Source organism: Mobula birostris, unplaced genomic scaffold (assembly GCF_030028105.1).
Source record: "Mobula birostris isolate sMobBir1 unplaced genomic scaffold, sMobBir1.hap1 scaffold_2137, whole genome shotgun sequence".
NCBI lineage: Eukaryota > Metazoa > Chordata > Chondrichthyes > Myliobatiformes > Myliobatidae > Mobula > Mobula birostris.
In genome coordinates this window covers 1-17799 of record NW_027275185.1, presented here as the reverse complement: position 1 = coordinate 17799, position 17799 = coordinate 1, and the positions used below count along the sequence as shown (strand labels likewise).

At 52.6% G+C, this 17799-nt stretch overlaps 1 protein-coding gene across 1 annotated transcript in view; it reads right to left on the bottom strand.

Moving 5' to 3' along the window:
• The window catches only part of LOC140192683 (suppressor of tumorigenicity 14 protein homolog), a gene marked incomplete at its 5' end in the record, with an annotated part of 19184 nt that extends 2045 nt beyond the window's left edge, over window positions 1–17139 (bottom strand). Inside the window, 10 exons of the mRNA XM_072250201.1 lie at window positions 1090–1207; window positions 2727–2831; window positions 2939–3069; window positions 3534–3643; window positions 10385–10482; window positions 12435–12574; window positions 13584–13815; window positions 14480–14515; window positions 14925–15100; window positions 16990–17139. Of these exons, the coding sequence (XP_072106302.1) occupies window positions 1090–1207; window positions 2727–2831; window positions 2939–3069; window positions 3534–3643; window positions 10385–10482; window positions 12435–12574; window positions 13584–13815; window positions 14480–14515; window positions 14925–15100; window positions 16990–17139 (1296 nt within the window). The remainder of the gene's footprint in view (window positions 1–1089; window positions 1208–2726; window positions 2832–2938; window positions 3070–3533; window positions 3644–10384; window positions 10483–12434; window positions 12575–13583; window positions 13816–14479; window positions 14516–14924; window positions 15101–16989) is intronic.
• Between the last annotated feature and the right edge of the window lie 660 nt (window positions 17140–17799).

Sequence of the window (17799 nt, the reverse complement as noted above, 5' to 3'; positions counted from 1 at the left end):
GCATAGATAAGGTGGAATGTCATAGTCTTTTCCCCAGGTTAGGGGAGTCTAAAACTAGAGGGCACAGGTTTAAGGTGAGAAGGGAAAGATTTTGCCCACAGCATGTGTCAAACATGATGCTGAATTAAACTAAATTCCTTCTGTCTACACAATCTCTATATCCTCCGTTCTATATCCTGCATGTCACTGTGCCTATCTAACAGCCTCAAATACACTTCCATCAAATCTGCCTCCACCACCACCCTACCAGCACATCCCAGGTACCCACCGCTTGGCATAAAGATAAAAAGGTTAAAAAAAATACTGGCTAGACTAGGAGTGTTTTCCCTGAAGTGGTGGCTGAGGGGTGACCTTTGAGAGGGGCATAGATGAGGTGGATGGTCACTGCACTCTTCTCCCAGGGTGGGGAGTCTCAACTAGAGGACACAGTTTTAAGGTGGGCATCCGTTAGTCTTGCGAGACCATGGATCTGCGCCTGGAAAGTCTTCACTCTCCAGGGTGCAGGCCTGGGCAAGGTTGTATGGAAGACCAGCAGTTGCCCATGCTGCAAGTCTCCCCCCTCCACGACACCGATGTTGTCCAAGGGAAGGGCATTAGGACCCATACAGCTTGGCACCAGTGTCGTCGCAGCGCAATGTGTGATTAAGTGCCTTGCTCAAGGCCACAACACATTACCTCGGCTGGGGCTCGAACTCACGACCTTCAGGTCGCTATTCCACTTGGCCATGTGGGAGGGGAGAGATTTATAGACGACCTGAGGAACAACCTTTTACTCAGTGCGTGGTGGGTATATGGAACGAGTTGCCAGAGCAAGTGGTTTGGGCAGGTACATTAATAACATTGAAAAGATACTTGGACAGGTATGTGGATAGGAAAAGTTCACAGGGGTAAGGGACAAACATGGGCAAACGGGGACCTCAATTGGCAAGTATGATTCTGTGCTGTGTGAATCTGAGAGGGAAGACAAATAAGATGACTATTTTACAGGGATTAGTGTACTCTCACCGCACACCCACCCACCTACCCACATCAGCCCCTCCTCTCCCCACACACACTCACCCACATCAGCCCCTCATTCACCACACACACTCTCGCTCACCACAGGCCTTCTCGTCACTGAAGTCCCCGCAATCGTTGACTCGGTCACATGCCCACAACTTGGGTTTGCAGATCCCGTTGGCACAGGTGAACTGGTCGGGCCCACAATCTGGAGGGTGGGGCGAGAGTGAGGGAGAGAGTGGAGTGGAGAAGAAAAGGGAGAGAAAGATGGTGACAGAAAGCATGGGAGAGAGAGGGGGGAGGAAAGGAGGGAGAGGACAAGGGCATAGGAGAGAGGGGAAGGGGAAGGGGGAAAGCAGGAAGGTAAGGGGGAGAGGGGGAGGAAGGGGGGAGGAAGGGGGGAGGAAGGGGGGAGGAAGGGGGGAGGAAGGGGGGAGGAAGGGGGGAGAGGGAGAAGGGGGAAGAGGGAGAAGGGGGGAAGGGAGGAAGGAGGAAAGGGGGAGAGGGGGAGAGGGGGAAGGGGGAGAGGGGGAAGGGGGAGAGGGGGAAGGGGGAGAGGGGGAAGGGGGAGAGGGGGAAGGGGGAGAGGGAAGAGGAAAGAGGAGGAAGAGGAGAAAGGGGGAAAGGAGAGAGGGAAAGAGGAGGGAGAAGGGGAGGGGGAAAGTGGGGAGAGGGGAGGGGGGGGGAGGGGAGAGGGGAGAGGGGAGAGGGGGAGACGGGGAGAGGGGAGGGGGGAGGGGGGAGAGGGGGAGAGGGGGAGAGGGGGAGAGGGGGAGAGGGGGAAGGGGGAGAGGGGGAAGGGGGAGAGGGGGAAGGGGGAGAGGGGGAAGGGGGAGAGGGGGAGAGGGGGAAGGGGGAGAGGGGGAAGGGGGAGAGGGGGAGAGGGGGAAGGGGAGAGGGGGAAGGGGAGAGGGGGAAGGGGAAGGGGAAAGAGGAGGAAGAGGAGAAAGGGGGAAAGGAGAGAGGGAAAGAGGAGGGAGAAGGGGAGGGGGAAAGTGGGGAGAGGGGGAGAGGGGGAAGGGGAGAAGGGGAAGGGGAGAGGGGGAAGGGGAGAGGGGGAAGGGGAGAGGGGGAGGGGGAGAGGGGGAGGGGGAGAGGGGGAAGGGGGAGAGGGGGAAGGGGGAGAGGGGGAGAGGGAGAAAGGGAGGGGGAAAGTGGGGAAGGTGACATGGAAGGAGGAAGAGGAGGGAAAGGATAAGATGTAGAAACACCACAACCTCGGCGCAAGCACACTCCCAACCTACCCCTTACATGGACATTATCTGCTCCTCCTCACAGGACCGCCTGTGTGTACATATCCAAAAGCAGGAGGAACACAATCCCTTCACGCAACTAAATCAACCACCTGAACCGACACAAACACAGACTGACATGCAACTGGCCACAGCTCCTGTACGCTGTCCCCACCCTCGCAATCCACACCCCCTCAGTGCCATCGCTCACAAATGTGCACATGCATACAACCACCCGAGGTGGCCCACCCACGTTGAATTATGCAAGACTGCGCATACGCTCCACAGAATAACGCGGGCCCGCTGTCAGCTGTGCGCACCTGAGCAGTACCGTACGCCCCTGACCTACGCAGGGACACGCAAACGCAGGCAAGCTCATCTACAGGGAATACGTGCAGCCACGCCAGCCTGGCTCCCCTGTGCCCAGCTCAACAGGCAAGGCACCCCCCCCCACCCCCCGGGTCTGTACACATCTGCCCCCACCCCCATACTCACGGCAGTTGAGCTCGTCGCTGAGGTCCCCGCAGTCGTTCCAGCCGTCGCAGCGCAGGCTTTGGGAGATGCACAATCCGGACCGGCAGGCGAATTCGCCAGGGCAGGCTGTGTGGAGAGAACACGGCCTGGTCATTGAGGGAGGGGGTGGGAGAAGGAGGTGCCCACGGGGATTCCGGCGGCAGAGTTGGGGGAGGGTGCGGATCTGTACTCACGGTTGCTGGGGTTGAACGCGGCGTACTTGCCCACGAACCCTTTGTCCGTGTGGGACTCATCGGAGTGGAACCAGATCTGCACTTCTGACACGTCGAATTTGAAATTGAGAAGAGAGTAATCCCCACAATATCTGCACAAGAGGGGAACAGGGTGAGAAAACCAGCGGCAGAGGGCGTCTTCCCCATCACCTGCGCAGCTCCCCGAGGCTGTGCCCCTGCGCGCTCACCCGAACGAGCACCAGCCCTAATTGCGCACGCCCGTTCAAAGGGTGCAGGGGACTGTACACATGCTCGTCTGTGTGAGCGCAGGGTGCGAACACGCACATTCATCAAGATCAGCAGAACCAAGCTCACTATTGTTGATAGAACTCATGCAACTTGTTGTTTTGTAGCAACAACATTAAAAAATTGCCATAAGTTACAATAAAAACTAAAAAAGTTAAATAAGTAAATAACTGTGAAGAAAAATACCAGCACTCGTCCAAATTGGTGCAGAGTCCTGATATGCAGACATCCCGGAGAACATATAGCCTCTGGGTGTCCATCTCCCTGCTCCCCATTACCCATACCCAGCCCTTAATCCTCAACAGATTACCTCTTCCCATTGATCTCCATGTAATCCTTTATGCAATTCCTGCTCCAGACACCCGGCTCTTCCATCCGGAACATTTCAAATTTCATCCGGATCTTCATGTCCGATGGCACCTCGAGAGGGAGAGAGAGTCAGCATGAGACACTCGTTGCATCTGTCTGTTTAAATCTTCGGTTCCATTGTTTAATTGTACTTTCTTTGCAATTTAGAGGACAGGCTCTCCTCTACAATCACTCTGAGCACCGGTGCCCCACAAGGCTGTGTACTCAGCCCCCTGCTGTACTCACTGTACACCCATGATTGTGTAGCCAAGTTTCCATCAAACTCAATATATAAGTTTGCTGATGACACAACAATTGTAGGCCATATCTCGGGTAATGATGAGTTTGAGTACAGAGAGGAAATTAAGAACCTGGTGGCATGGTGCGAAGACAATAACCTATCCCTCAACGTCAGCAAGACGAAGGAATTAGTTGTTGACTTCAGAAGGAGTAGTGGACCGCACGACCCCATTTACATCGGTGGTGTGCAAGTGGAACAGGTCAAAAGCTTTAAATTCCTCGGGGTCAATATCACAAATGACCTGACTTGTTCCAACCAAGCAGAGTCCACTGCCAAGAAGGCCTTTACTTCCTGAGAAAACTAAAGAAATTTCGCCTGTCCCCTAGAATCCTCAGTAATTTTTATAGATGCACCGTAGAAAGCATTTTTCTATGGTGCATCACCACCTGGTATGGAAGTTGTCCTGTCGAAGACCGGAAGACGGCACAGCACATCACACAAACCGATCTTCCGTCCGTGGACTCACTTTACACCGCACGCTGTCGGAGCAGTGCTGCCAGGATAATCAAGGACATGACCCACCCAGCCAACACACTTTTTGTCCCTCTTCCCCCCAGGAGAAGGCTCAGGAGCTTGAAGACTCGTACGGCCAGATTTGGGAACAGCTTCTTTCCAACTGTGATAAGACTGCTGAACGGATCCTGACCCGGATCTGGGCCGTACCCTCCAAATATCCGGACCTGCCTCTCGGTTTTTTTGCACTACCTTACTTTCCATTTTTCTATTTTCTATTTACGATTTATATTTTAAATGTTTAATATTTACTATTGATTTGTAATCCAGAGAGTGGGAAGCGCAGAATCAAATATCGCTGTGATGATTGTACGTTCTAGTATCAATTGCTTGGCGACAATAAAGTATAAAGTATTTAAAATATAAATATCCCTTGCATTTTATATAATTATTTATACACAAGTAACTGCTTGCCATGATTATTACTGGCAATACTATGCACATATGTGCCTCTAGCAGCAATAGAAAGTATAATTCTGGAAGGCTCCAGAAGTTTCTTTTTTCTGCATTAAGTGAATAACTACTTTTCCACTGGTTAACTTGGTATTACAGCATTCAGAGCAGTACTTTCTAATTGGCTGTCCCTTATCTACAAACTTGACTGAAATTTTCCTTATCTCTGTAGTATAAAAATAGCTCTTTTAAACTCAGTGCTGTCTTTAGTTTCTCTCTCTCTCTTGAATTAGTAAAACTGTCTTCAATTTTTCTCTGTTCTACCAACTCCGAATGAAACAAATGTGGAACAAGAGGTTTTGTGCTTCTTACAAAAGAAACTTAGATTTAAACACCAGATTGCATTACACGGAACCAGCTGCTCACAAACAGCTTGGGAACAAGGGAAGGGCTTCTGGAGAGTTTGGGAAGATTCAACAGAAGAATCCCACTGATGCAGGAGATTGGTGCAGCAGGAATTCCTTCTGCCCCTGCCAAGGTGACTGGAACTGTGCACGGTGCTCCCAGTGAGGGTCTGACCCAGGGATACGGAGACTGGAACTGTGCACGGTGCTCCCAGTGAGGGTCTGACCCAGGGACACAGAGACTGGAACTGTGGACAGTGCTCCCGGTGAGGGTCTGACTTGAGAATACAGAGACTGGAACTGTGTACAGTGCTCCCGGTGAGGGTCTGAGCCAGGGATACGGAGACTGGAACTGTGGACAGTGCTCCTGGTGAGGGTCTGACCCAGGGATACGGAGACTGGAACTGTGCACGGTGATCCCAGTGTGGGTCTAACCCAGGGATATGGACACTGGATCTGTACCTGGTTTGCTCTGATCCAGGAGCAGGGAGACTGGAACCAAGCCTGGTGCTTCCAGTGCTGATCTGAGCCTAGAACTGGGTACAGTACCTGGACAGAGTCTTACAGTAGCATAGGGCTAGTCCATCGCTTCACAGCACAAGCTGTAAGGTTGGGATGGGATCCAATTCCCGCCACTGGCTGTAAGGAGTTTGTCCATTCATCCCGTGACCGCGTGGGCTTCCTCGCTGTACTCCAGCTTCCTCCCACATTGCAGGTTAGAGTCCGTGAGTCGCGGGCAGGCTGTGTTAGTGCCAGCAGCATGATGACATGTGGGCAGCCCCAGCATATCTCTGATTTCAGAGGTGCATTTCACTGTATATTTTGACGTACATGTGACACAAGAGCAAGTCTCTCTCTTTCCTTACATCACAGGAACAGCCCCTTCAGCCACAATGTGGTGCTGACCTGATGCCTAATCTTTTCTGTCTACACAATGTCTACATCCCTCCATTCCCTCTACATTCACATGCCTTCCTAAGGGCCAAGGCTGCCCAAGCTCATGCTCACTAATCCGGGCAGCATCCCGGTGAATTCTCTTAAACACCTCTATTGTATCTGCTTCCAGCACCGCCACTGGCAGCACATTCCAAACGTTGTCCCACACATCTGCTTTGAACTTTCACCGTCTCACCTTAAATGCATGTCCTCTGGTATTAGCCATTACGACCCTTGGGGAAAATGATACCTGCTGTTCACTCTGTCTATCCCTCTCAGAATCTTATAAACCTCTGTCAGGTCTCCCCTCGGCCTCCAGCGCTCCAGAGAAAACCCAAGTCGGTCCAACCTCTCCTTACAGCTCATGCTCTCTAATCCAGGCAGCAACCTGGTGAACCTCTTCTGCACCCTCTCCAAAGCCTCCACACCCTTCCTGTAATGAGGCGACCAGAACTACACACAATGCTCCGTGTGGCCTGACCAAAGTTTTATAAAGCTGCAAGGTGACTTCTTGACTCTTGTCCACAACCAATTAGGGCAGGCATGATGTTTGCCCTCTTTAGAGCCCGAGCACTTGTGCTGGGGAGCTCCAGACTTGACCCCTTAATCAAACGGGTGTCCTTTTAGAATGGAGATGAGGAGGAATTTCTTTAGCCAGAAAGTGGTGAATCTGTGGCATCCTTTGCCACAGGCAGCTGTGGAGGCCAAGTATGTATATTTAATACAGAGATTGATAGATTCTTGATTGGTCAGGGCATGAAGGGGTACTGGAAGAAGGCAGGAAATTTGGGCTGAGAGGGAAATTGGATCAGCCATGATGAAATAGCAGAGCAGACTCGATGGGGTCTTCTGGAGCGTGAATTAAGTCACCAGAGAAAAGTACTGGTAGATACAATGCAGAAACAAGAGAGAATCTGCATATGCTGGAAATCCGAGCAACACGCACAAAATGCTGGAGGAACTCAGCAGGCCAAAGAACATCTATGGAAAAAAGTACAGCCGATGTTGCAGGCTGAGATCCTTCAGCAGGACTGCAGCTTCTTCATTCGACAAAATGAGGTACAATAGGCATCATACGGTGACGCTTTCAGTCGAAAGGTGTCGCTGGCCCAACGTGATGCTTGGTATTTTATGTGCTAAGCATCAAAGGACAATTCCATATTTACAAAGTATGGATAATGCTTTCTTTGAAACTGCACATAAACTTCACACCTCCTGATCTGCACGCACAGCACAGACATCCAAATGAATTTTAATCAGCATTGTCTGGTCTGAGATTCACGGCTTTTAGGAAGCCATTGTTCAGAGCTGCACTCCAAATAAAATCTACAATGCATATTCAGATGTGAAGACTGGTAGCCAAAGTCATTTGCTGAATGTAATAGTGCCAACTCCAAAAATGGTTCTAACTGAGCCAAATGGCCAAATTCTGCTTGTATATCTCATGGTCTTATCCGTCTGTAACTCAATACTCATAAGGATCCTGTTATTTACTCTATACCTTTACATTTGATCTCCCAAACTGCAACACTTGGTTAGATTAAACTCTATCGGCCGTTTCTCGCCCAATCTGCAACTGAACTGAGCGTATCGAAGCGGCAGGGACAGGTCCGAGACTGAGCAACAACCCGCTGTTTGGCCGATTTAAGCACAGCACCTGATAGGAAAGGTCGGTTAAGGGCCCAAGAGCATATTGAAGCAACAGGGCCTGGGTCTGAGAGTGAGCCATGACCCGCGTCTTGGGTGGTTTAAGCACCAGGCTGGATTGAAAAGACCAGGGCTTTGGAGCTGCTCCAAGAGGTTTACTCGTCTCTTCACTGAACCGCGGCTGAGAATGGGTTCCTACATCGGCTGCAGTGATGTCTGGCTTCACGGCTGTGGACTCACTTTCCAGAACTCCAGTTCTGAATGTTATTCATTTACTTTTATTGCTTGCATGATTTGTTTTGTGATATTCCATACCTGAAGAAGGCGCCAGTGAACAACACAACCAAAGGCGACGTCCTTCGGACAGTTCACGAAACTACTGCTTTTAATTCTTCTTTCAAATATGATTCTGCTACTATTGGAACCTGTGATTTACAATTTGATGGTGTTGTCCTTGGGCCAAATGGGCAATCCGGCACTTTGCTGTCTCCGAAGGAGATCAAAGAAGTTTTGAGCGGAACCCTGGAGATGGGGACACAAGCCCATTGTCTTCTCCATTTCTGGCCGATCAAAGCTTCGAGCCGGATTCCAACGAAAGTGAAAGACGAGAGGGTGTTCTGCTCCATCTGCCTGCATTTGACTGGTTTCTCTCTCCCCCTCTCTGCTCCTGGTAGAAGGTGCTTGCATTTGAACACTCATTCTCTCTCTCTCCCTCCCTGCTCCTAGTGGAAGATGCCTGCGTTTGACTGGTCCCTCTCTGCCCCAACTCCCGTCTCTCTCTCTCCCTCTTGCTTGATGGTGTTGGAGTCTTGGGTCTTGAGTCTGTTTGTGGTTGGACTCTGCAGTTCGTGTTATGATGTGTTTCTGGTTTCTGGTTACCCCTTTTTTTTAATTGCTATTTTGTGCAATTTGACTGGGGCAGACTGGCTGCGGCCTGCAGGCAACGAATGGCAGAGCACTAAATTGAACTGAACTGAAGTGAACAGTCCTGGCAAACACAAAGAAATCTGCAGATGCTGGAAATTCAAGCAGCACGCATCAAAGTTTCTGGTGAACGCAGCAGGCCAGGCAGCATCTGTAGGCAGAGGTGCAGTCGACGTTTCAGGCCGAGACCCTTCGTCAGGACTAACTGAAGGAAGAGCTAGTAAGAGATTTGAAAGTGGGAGGGGGAGGGGGAGATCCAAAATGATAGGAGAAGACAGGAAGGGGAGGGATGGAGCCAAGAGCTGGAAAGTTGATTGGCAAAAGGGATACAAGGCTGGAGAAGGGAGAGGATCATGGGGCGGGAGGCCTAGGGAGAAAGAAAGGGGGAGGGGAGCACCAGAGGAAGATATAGTGAGAGGGACAGAGGGAGAAAAAAGAGAGATAAAGAAAGGGGAAAAAAGGACATGTGTAGCATGTGTTCCGCTTACAAGGATAAGTGCTGGGAGGGAGATCGGTGGGAAGGGATGGGGGGGAAGAATGGACAAGGGAGTCGCGTAGGGAGCGATCCCTGCAGAAACGGGGGGGGGGGAGATGTGTTTGGTGGTGGGATCCCGTTAGAGGTGAAGGAAGTTACGGAGAATAATATGTTGGACCTGGAGGCTGGTGGGGTGGTAGGTGAGGACAAGGGGAACCCTATTCCTAGTGGGGTGGCGGGAGGATGGGGTGAGAGCAGATGTGCGTGAAATTGGAGAGATGCATTTGAGAGCAGAGTTGATGGTGGAGGACGGGAAGCCCCTTTCTTTGAAAAAAGGAGGACATCTCCTTTGTCCTGGAATGAAAAGCCTCATCCTGAGAGCAGATGCAGCGGAGACGGAGGAATTGCAAGAAGGGGATGGCATTTTTGCAAGAGATAGGGTGAGAAGAGGAATAGTCCAGGTAGCTGTGAGAGTCCGTAGGCTTATAGTAGACATCAGTATAAGAAGCTGTCTACAGTCCTGGACTGTTTCAATGACTCTGCGGTTTGATGTTTTACATTCTGTGCTTTCTGTTCACTTTCTGCCGTTTCCATGATTTGCTTTTTTTTTAGCGTGTTGGGTGCTTGATGTTTTTCTTTGAATGGGTTCCATTGGGTTTCCTTGTTTCGTGGCTGTCAGTGGGAAGACAAATCTCAGGGTTGTATACTGTATACATGCTTTGATAACAAACATACTTTGTACTTTGAACAGTTTTTTCCTGCACATTGGCCGTTTGATGGTCCTTATAGATGGGTTTCATTGGGTTTCTTTCTTTTGTGGCTGTCTGTCAGGAGACGAATTTCAAGGTTGTGTATAGTATATACATAGTTTGATAATAAATGGAGGCAATGCAAGCATGTGTATAGTAATACTCAGGATGAGCCTCCCAGAAGGGACCTTGTCCAACACCTTGCTAAAATGCAGGTAGACAACCTCCACTGGCCTGCCCTTGTCGCTCCCCTTTGTCACCTCCTCGGGAAAAGCTCTGTCAAGTTGTTAAGGCAACACCGCACTCCCCACACAACACCGTGACTTCTTAAAAGTTTAGAGTTTTCAAAGTTAACGGCACAGCCCAGACCCTGCTCAAAGCAATAATTTGGACCTTCAGACCTGTCCCACCAGGGAGTGGGCACGGAGGCGCGCAACCCCAGCATTGCCCCGCGCTCACACAGCCGCTCACCTTGATGGTCCATACGCAGTTGATGTTGGGAGGGTAGAAGGCGGGATAGTAGGGGGTAGAGAAGTTTCCGGCTATGGCCGTCAGTGTACCTCCGCACTCTGGAAGAAAGCGTGTGAGAGAGGCAGTCAGGCGCGCTCCGCAGGAGGGAGGACATGAAGGACGACAGGGCGGGGGGGCCTTGCTGACCACTCCGCGGCAGGGACACAGGGGTGGGTGTGCCGTGACAGAAAGAGAGGGAGTTTCAGCCTCTCCCTGAACCACCTCTCCATACCTCACTCATTGCCTTGCCTCATCCCCCTTCCCCTCCCCAACCCTCCCGACACTCCTCCCACTTTCCTTCACCCCTTCCTCGCCCTTGCTACCACCCCCCTTGCCCATCTCCGCAACCCACTCCCCCTTCTCCTCCTTGTCTGCCCCTTCCCACTCTCCTTGCCCCTCCTCGAATACCCCAAACACTACCTTCCCCTCCCCTAATCCCAACCACCTTGTGAACCCTCCCTCTCCCCATGTGGGGAATGTAGCCACGGGTCTGGAATGTTCCTTGCAGTCCAGATGGAGCAGGGAAAGCAGTGTGGCTATGGTCTGGTCTTATCCAGTCCAAGCAAAGCGGGAAAGGTCGTGTGGGTCTAGTCTGGTCTGACCTGGTCCACTTGGAGCAGGGAAAGATCCAGGCCAGTGCAGTTTGGTCCAGACGAAGCAGCAAAGGTCCAGGCTGATCGGGAAAGGCAGGATGAGTCCCAACCTATCGAGGTTGGGTGGGGAAAGTAGTGTGGGTCCAGTCCAGTCTGATCCAGACTGAATGCAGCAGGGAAGGTAGTGTGAGCCCAGTTCAGTCTCGTCCAGTCCGGGTGGGTTGGGGAGGCAGTGAGGGTCTGGTTCGGTCTGATACAGTCCGGGTGGGTTGGGGAGACAGTGAGAGTCCAGTTCAGTCTGATCCAGTCTGAGTGGGTGGGGGAGACAGTGAGGATCCGGTTCAGTGTGGTCCAGTCCAGGTGGGTTGGGGAGACAGTGAGAGTCCGGTTCAGTCTGATCCAGTCCGGGTGGGTTGGGGAGATGAGAGGGTCCGGTTCAGTCTGGACCAGTCTGGGTGGGTTGGGGAGACAGAGACGGTCCAGTTCAGTCTGATCCAGGGTGGGTTGGGGAGCCAGTGAGAGTCCGGTTCAGTCTGGTCCAGCCTGGGTGGGTTGGGAAGACGGGGAGGGTCCGGTTCAGTCTGGTCCAGTCCGGGTGGGTTGCGGGAGACAGTGAGGGTCCGGTTTGGTCTGGTCCAGTCCAGGTGGGTTGGGGAGACAGTGAGGGTCCGGTTCGGTCTGATCCAGTCCGGGTGGCTTGGGGAGACAGTGAGGGTCCGGTTCAGTCTGGTCCAGTCCAGGTGGGTTGGGGAAGACAGTGAGGATCCGGTTCAGTGTGATCCAGTCCGGGTGGGTTGGGGAGACAGTGAGAGTCCGGTTCGGTCTGATCCAGTCCGGGTGGGTTGGGGAGACAGTGAGGGTCCGGTTCGGTCTGATCCAGTCCGGGTGGGTTGGGGAAACAGTGAGGGTCCGGTTCAGTCTGATCCAGTCCGGGTGGGTTGGGGAGACAGTGAGAGTCCGGTTCAGTCTGATCCAGTCCGGGTGGGTTGGGGAGATGAGAGGGTCCGGTTCAGTCTGGACCAGTCTGGGTGGGTTGGGGAGACAGAGACAGTCCAGTTCAGTCTGATCCAGTCCGGGTGGGTTGGGGAGCCAGTGAGAGTCCGGTTCAGTCTGGTCCAGCCTGGGTGGGTTGGGAAGACGGTGAGGGTCCGGTTCAGTCTGGTCCAGTCCGGGTGGGTTGCGGGAGACAGTGAGGGTCTGGTTCGGTCTGGTCCAGTCCGGGTGGGTTGTGGGAGACAGTGAGGGTCCGGTTCGGTCTGGTCCAGTCCAGGTGGGTTGGGGAGACAGTGAGAGTCCGGTTTGGTCTGATCCAGTCCTGGTGGGTTGGGGAGACAGTGAGGATCTGGTTCGGTCTGGTCCAGTCCGGGTGGGTTGGGGAGACAGTGAGGGTCCGGTTCGGTCTGGGTGGAGCTACTCACGTGTCATGTGGGGCAGCTGGTGGAAGGTGGCTTTGAAGCCGCGGTACCGAGCACTTTCGTCGCTCAGCAGAGTCACGAGCATCACTGGTCCCGAGGACAGCACAGCCAAATGGTGGCTGGACGGTCGCTTCCCACACTTCCTGCAAAGAGGGTGGGGGGAATAATGGGGGAGGGGGGAAGAGAAGGGGGGGAGAGAAGGGGGGGAGAGAAGGGGGGGAGAGAAGGGGGGGAGAGAAGGGGGGGGAGAGAAGGGGGGGAGAGAAGGGGGGGAGAGAAGGGGGGGGAGAGAAGGGGGGGGAGAGAATGGGTGGAAGAGAGAGGGATCAGACACAAACTGTTCTCTTCACACTGTCCCAACACATTCCCAGAGTTTGAAATAGAGACCATAAGACCAGAGACTATTTGGCCCATCAAGTCTTCTCCTCCATTCCATCACAGCCAATTTATCACTCTCTCAATGCCACTCACCTGCCTTCTTCCCATAACCTTTGATGTCCAGGAATCTACCACCCTTTGCTTTAGTTGTATCACATGACTTACCTTCCACAGCCGTCTGAGACAATGAATTCCACAGATTCACCACCCTCGGGATAAAGAAGTTTCTCCTCATCTCTGTACCAACTGTGTGTCCTTTTGGAGTGTAGCTCCCTCCACACTGTCCCAACACACACTCCGGGGTCAGACACAGAGTGAGGCCCCCTCCACACTGTCTCATCACACACTCCCAGGGTCAGACACAGAGTGAATCTCCCTCCACACCATCCCATCGCACACTCCCGGGGTCAGACACAGAGTGAAGCTCCCTCCACACTGTCCCATCACACACTCCCGGGGTCAGACACAGAGTGAAGCTCCCTCCACACTGTCCCATCTCACACTCCGAAGCTCCCTCCACACTGTCCCATCACACACTCCCAGGGTCAGACACAGAGTGAAGCTCCCTCCACACCATCCCATCGCACACTCCCGGGGTCAGACACAGAGTGAAGCTCCCTCCACACTGTCCCATCACACACTCCCGGGGTCAGACACAGAGTGAAGCTCCCTCCACACCGTCTCATCACACACTACTGGGGTCAGACACAGAGTGAAGCTCCCTCCACACTGTCCCATCACACACTCCCAGGGTCAGATGCAGTGAGACCGTACTTGGTGATGACATCATCTTCGGCAGGGCTGAGGGAGTCGTGAACCATGACAAAATCATTGCCGCAGTCATCGTCAGTGTTGAAGTCCTGGAACTCGAGGTAAATGACGTGGTCCTGGTCAGCCCGTAAAACCCACTGGCAGTGAACGTTGTTGGGGTAACCGTTTCCATCGTAGCCCGGAGATGTGAATTCCTGCAGTCCGCCTGCGGCCCGCAAGTCATGGTAGCAGTCCCCTGTGGGAGGAGGGATCAGAGTGACCGGGAGGCAGGGAAGGGACAGAGGGTGAGGGGAAGATTGTACTGGCTAGAAGGGGAAGCAGGCGGGGGGGGGAGGGAGGCAGACGGGGAGGAGGGGTGGCGGACAGGGCGGAGGTGAGGCGGACGGGGAGGAGGGGGGGGCGGACGGGGAGGAGGGGGGGCGGACGGGGCAGAGGCGTGGCGGACGGGGCGGAGGTGGGGTGGACAGGGCGGAGGGAGCAGAGGTGAGGAAGGGGAATGTGTGAGGAATGGGAGCAAGGGAGGGAAGGAGATGGAGAGGTGGTGAGAGGAGGGGAAGTGAGTGAGTGTGGAAAAAAAAGTGTTGAAGTGAGAGCAGTAGTGGTATGGAGGGATGGATTTAGCAGGAGGGACGTATGGGGGTTGAAGAGAAGGGGTGAGGGGAGAGGACTGTACAGGACAGAGGGCAGGGGAGGGGTGTACCAATTGGCGGGTGAGGGGAGTTACGGGATAGAGGTTGGGGAGATACAGGACGGTGGGTGAGGGTGTTTATGGGATGGGGAGCAAGGTGGCTACAGGACAGTGGTGGGAGGGAAGGTATAGGATAGTGTTTAAGGGAAGGAAGGAGGGAGACGGGTAGGTTGGGAAGCAACTTAGGGAGAGTGAGTGAAAAGTTCCATACTTTCTTCTGGAGCAACCACAAGATCCGGGTTTGCCACTGTCGGGAAAAAGGGAACAGGAATCAGTCACCTTCCGTCGTCCTGTGTTGCACGCCGGTGGTGCAGACATGGGCATCTATCTGCACGTGCATGTGACCATGTCCCGCACATCTGTGAGCACACCTGTTTGATTGTGCTCACGTGTGTGACTGCATACTTGTCTGTTTGCACGTGTGCGTGCATTTTTGACTACGCGCATACCTGTTCCTGTGTGCGTGTGTCTGTGTGAACCTTTGTGTGTGTGTGTGTGTGTGTGTGTGTGTGTGTCTCTGTATATATGTGTATATTTATGTGTGTCTGTGTGACCCTGAGTGTGTGCGCATGTGTGTGTGTGACTATGTGTGTGCGCGCGAGCAGCGTGCGTGTGTTCGTTCGTTCCCATGTGGCACGCCCCGTCAGTTCACTCACACGAGGAGGTCACCGATCTGACGACGATATCTCTGTTCGACAACCGGGACATAGACAGGATGCCCTCCTGCAGCGGTCTGGTCAGTGCGTCCTCGCTGAACTTGGTCAGCACCTCCCTGTCCTCAGGCGGAACCTCAAACGTGGCGAAGTAGTAGGCCAGGACTTGGGCCCCGTCGCTGTGAAGAGGTATGGGTCATCAGGCTGGGGCATTCAGTTCCACTCCACCTCCCAGCCTCCCGACCGAAGTGCAGTGGGATCAGGTTGACACTACGAATACGGTAACACACCGCCACCTCTCCTCTCACAGGGGACACCCCATGGCTTAGTACAGCAACTGCTCTGCCCCTGACCGCAGATGTGGACACAGCTCAGCCCATCACAGAAACCACAGACTCCATCCACACTTCACACCACCTCAATAAAGCAGCCAGCAGAAACAAAGCCCCCACTCACCCCAAACATTTTCTCTTCTCCCTCCCATCAGGCAAAAGCCCTGAAAGCTACACTTTATTCTGCGTTCTGTTATTGTTTTACCTTGTCCTACCTTGATGCACTGTGTAATGATCTGATCTGTACGAACAGGGTGCCGGACAGACTTTTTCACTAACCTCGGTATGTGTCAATAATGAACAAATTCCAATTCACCCTGCTCCAGAAACTTGAAATTACACGCCAGCAGGGTCTAAGGCAGCCTCTACCCACTGTCAGATGCTAAGAAATGAACTGATTGCTCAGTCTACCTTGTTACACGTTCTGGTCCACCTGCACTGCTCTTTCTTTCTAACTGTTACACTCTATCCTGCATTCTGTTCCCCTCTGTTCTACTGAATGTTCTGATTATGGATGACATACAAAACCAAAGTTTTTCACTGTATCTCAGTGCAGGCAACAATAATAAACCAATTACAAAGACCAATTCAGCAAGACCTCATCATAAAAAATTCTTTATGCGACTTCCAAGAGGACCACGACCTTGTCATTGGGTTTGGAGGCTTGCATGCCTCCGTGACCGGGAGAGCTGGAGTCAGGGCTCTATGGTTTGGCTCTTGGTAGAGTCACCCATGCCAAGCAGGTCAAAGGGTAGAGGTCAGACTAAGGGTGGTCCCCCGGTCCTCCAGATTCGGGGGTTCAACTCAGGGTGAGCAACCCTGACTGGTAAAATGAAATTGTCACAGGAACAGCAATGTGCTACGGTATTCCTGAGTCTCCACCAGAATATAATAATAGGCATCCATTAGTCTCAAGCGACCATGGATTTGCGCCTTGGAAGGTCTCCAGGGCGCAGGCCTGGGCAAGGTTATATGGAAGACCAGCAGTTGCCCATGATACAAGTCTCCCCTCTCCACGCCACCTGTGCACCTGACAATTAATTTGACTTTGGAATGCCTCTACCCCGTTGATTACCAGATACACCACAGAACACAGGACAGAACAGGGACAGGCCCTTCAGTCCACAGTGCTGCACCTATCCCTTCTCCCTACACAATATCCATGTCCATCCATTCCTCCACATTCTTGTGCCAATCTCAGAGCCTCTTAACCTCTACCACCACCCTTGGTAGCTCACTCTGAGTATCCACTGCTCTCTGTGTGAAAAAACTTGCCTCACATATCTCCTTACAGCTTACCCCTCTCACCTTAAGTGGTATTAGACATTTTGACCCTGGGGAAAAAGATTCCATCTGTCTATCCCTGTCAGAATCTTCTATCAGATTGCCTCTCAGCCTTCACCACTCCAGAGAAAGCACAAGTTTCTCCAATCTCTCCTTACGGCTCACGTCCTCTAATCCAGGCCAGCACCCTGGTGAGCCTCCTTGGCACCCTCTCCAAAGCCTCCACTCCCTTCCTGTGACTGAGTGAGAAGAACAGAATGCTTATAAAACTCCTGGCATAACCATACCAGACTTTTATAAAGCAGTGCCATCACTTTGTGACTCTTCAACTCAAAGCCTCGACAAGTCAAGGCAAGTCTTCTTACACCTTGTTACCACCGCAGACCGTCGTCAGCACAGCTCAGTGAACCCAACCCCAGACCGTCCCGTCACCCGCGGACTGCTCTCCCTACCTGTAATCGAAGATGCGGGCATTGACGAAGTAGGGAGACAGATCGGGAATCGTCTGACAGGTAGAGTTGATCTGTAAGGGGGAGGGAGAAGTGTCACACGGCAGGAACGGCAACAACCTCTCGCTGAACGCCAGCAAGACTAACGGTGGACTTCGGGAAGGGGAAGGAAGCAGGTTAGCCTGCACTGAGTCCACACTTGCGGGGGCATCCGTGGGGGAGAGAGTCAGCAGATGTTAATTCCTCGCCATTCATGTATCGGGTGACCTGTCTTGGGCTCAGCACACAGACACAGTCACAGCTTCTCACTTTCTCAGGAGGTTCCGCTTATTAGAATCAGGTTTATTATCACAGATGGTTGTTGTGAAACGTGTTGTTTTTGCGGCAGCAGTACAGTGCAGGACTTTAAAAGACTACCATAAGTTACAATAATAAAGTAGAACATGAAAATAGTTCGGAAGAGGGAAAGTGAGGTAGTGTTCGTGGGTTCATGGATTGTTCGGAAATCTGATGGTGGAAGGGCAGAAGCTGGTCCTGGATCACTGAGAGTGTGGGTTCAGACTTCAGTAGCACCTCTCTGATGGTAATAAATGAGAAGATGACATGTCCTGGACTGCGAGGGCCCTTAATGACGGATGCCACCTCCTTGAAGATGTCCTTGGTGGGGAGGCAACCCATGCAGCCTCTCCTAATCCTGTGTGTTGGAGCTTCATGCTAGGTGATGAGAATGTTCTCTATCTGTAGAAATTTCCAAAAGTCTTTGTTGATGTACCCAATCCCCTCAAACTTCAGAATTCAAGTAGCGAATTCTGG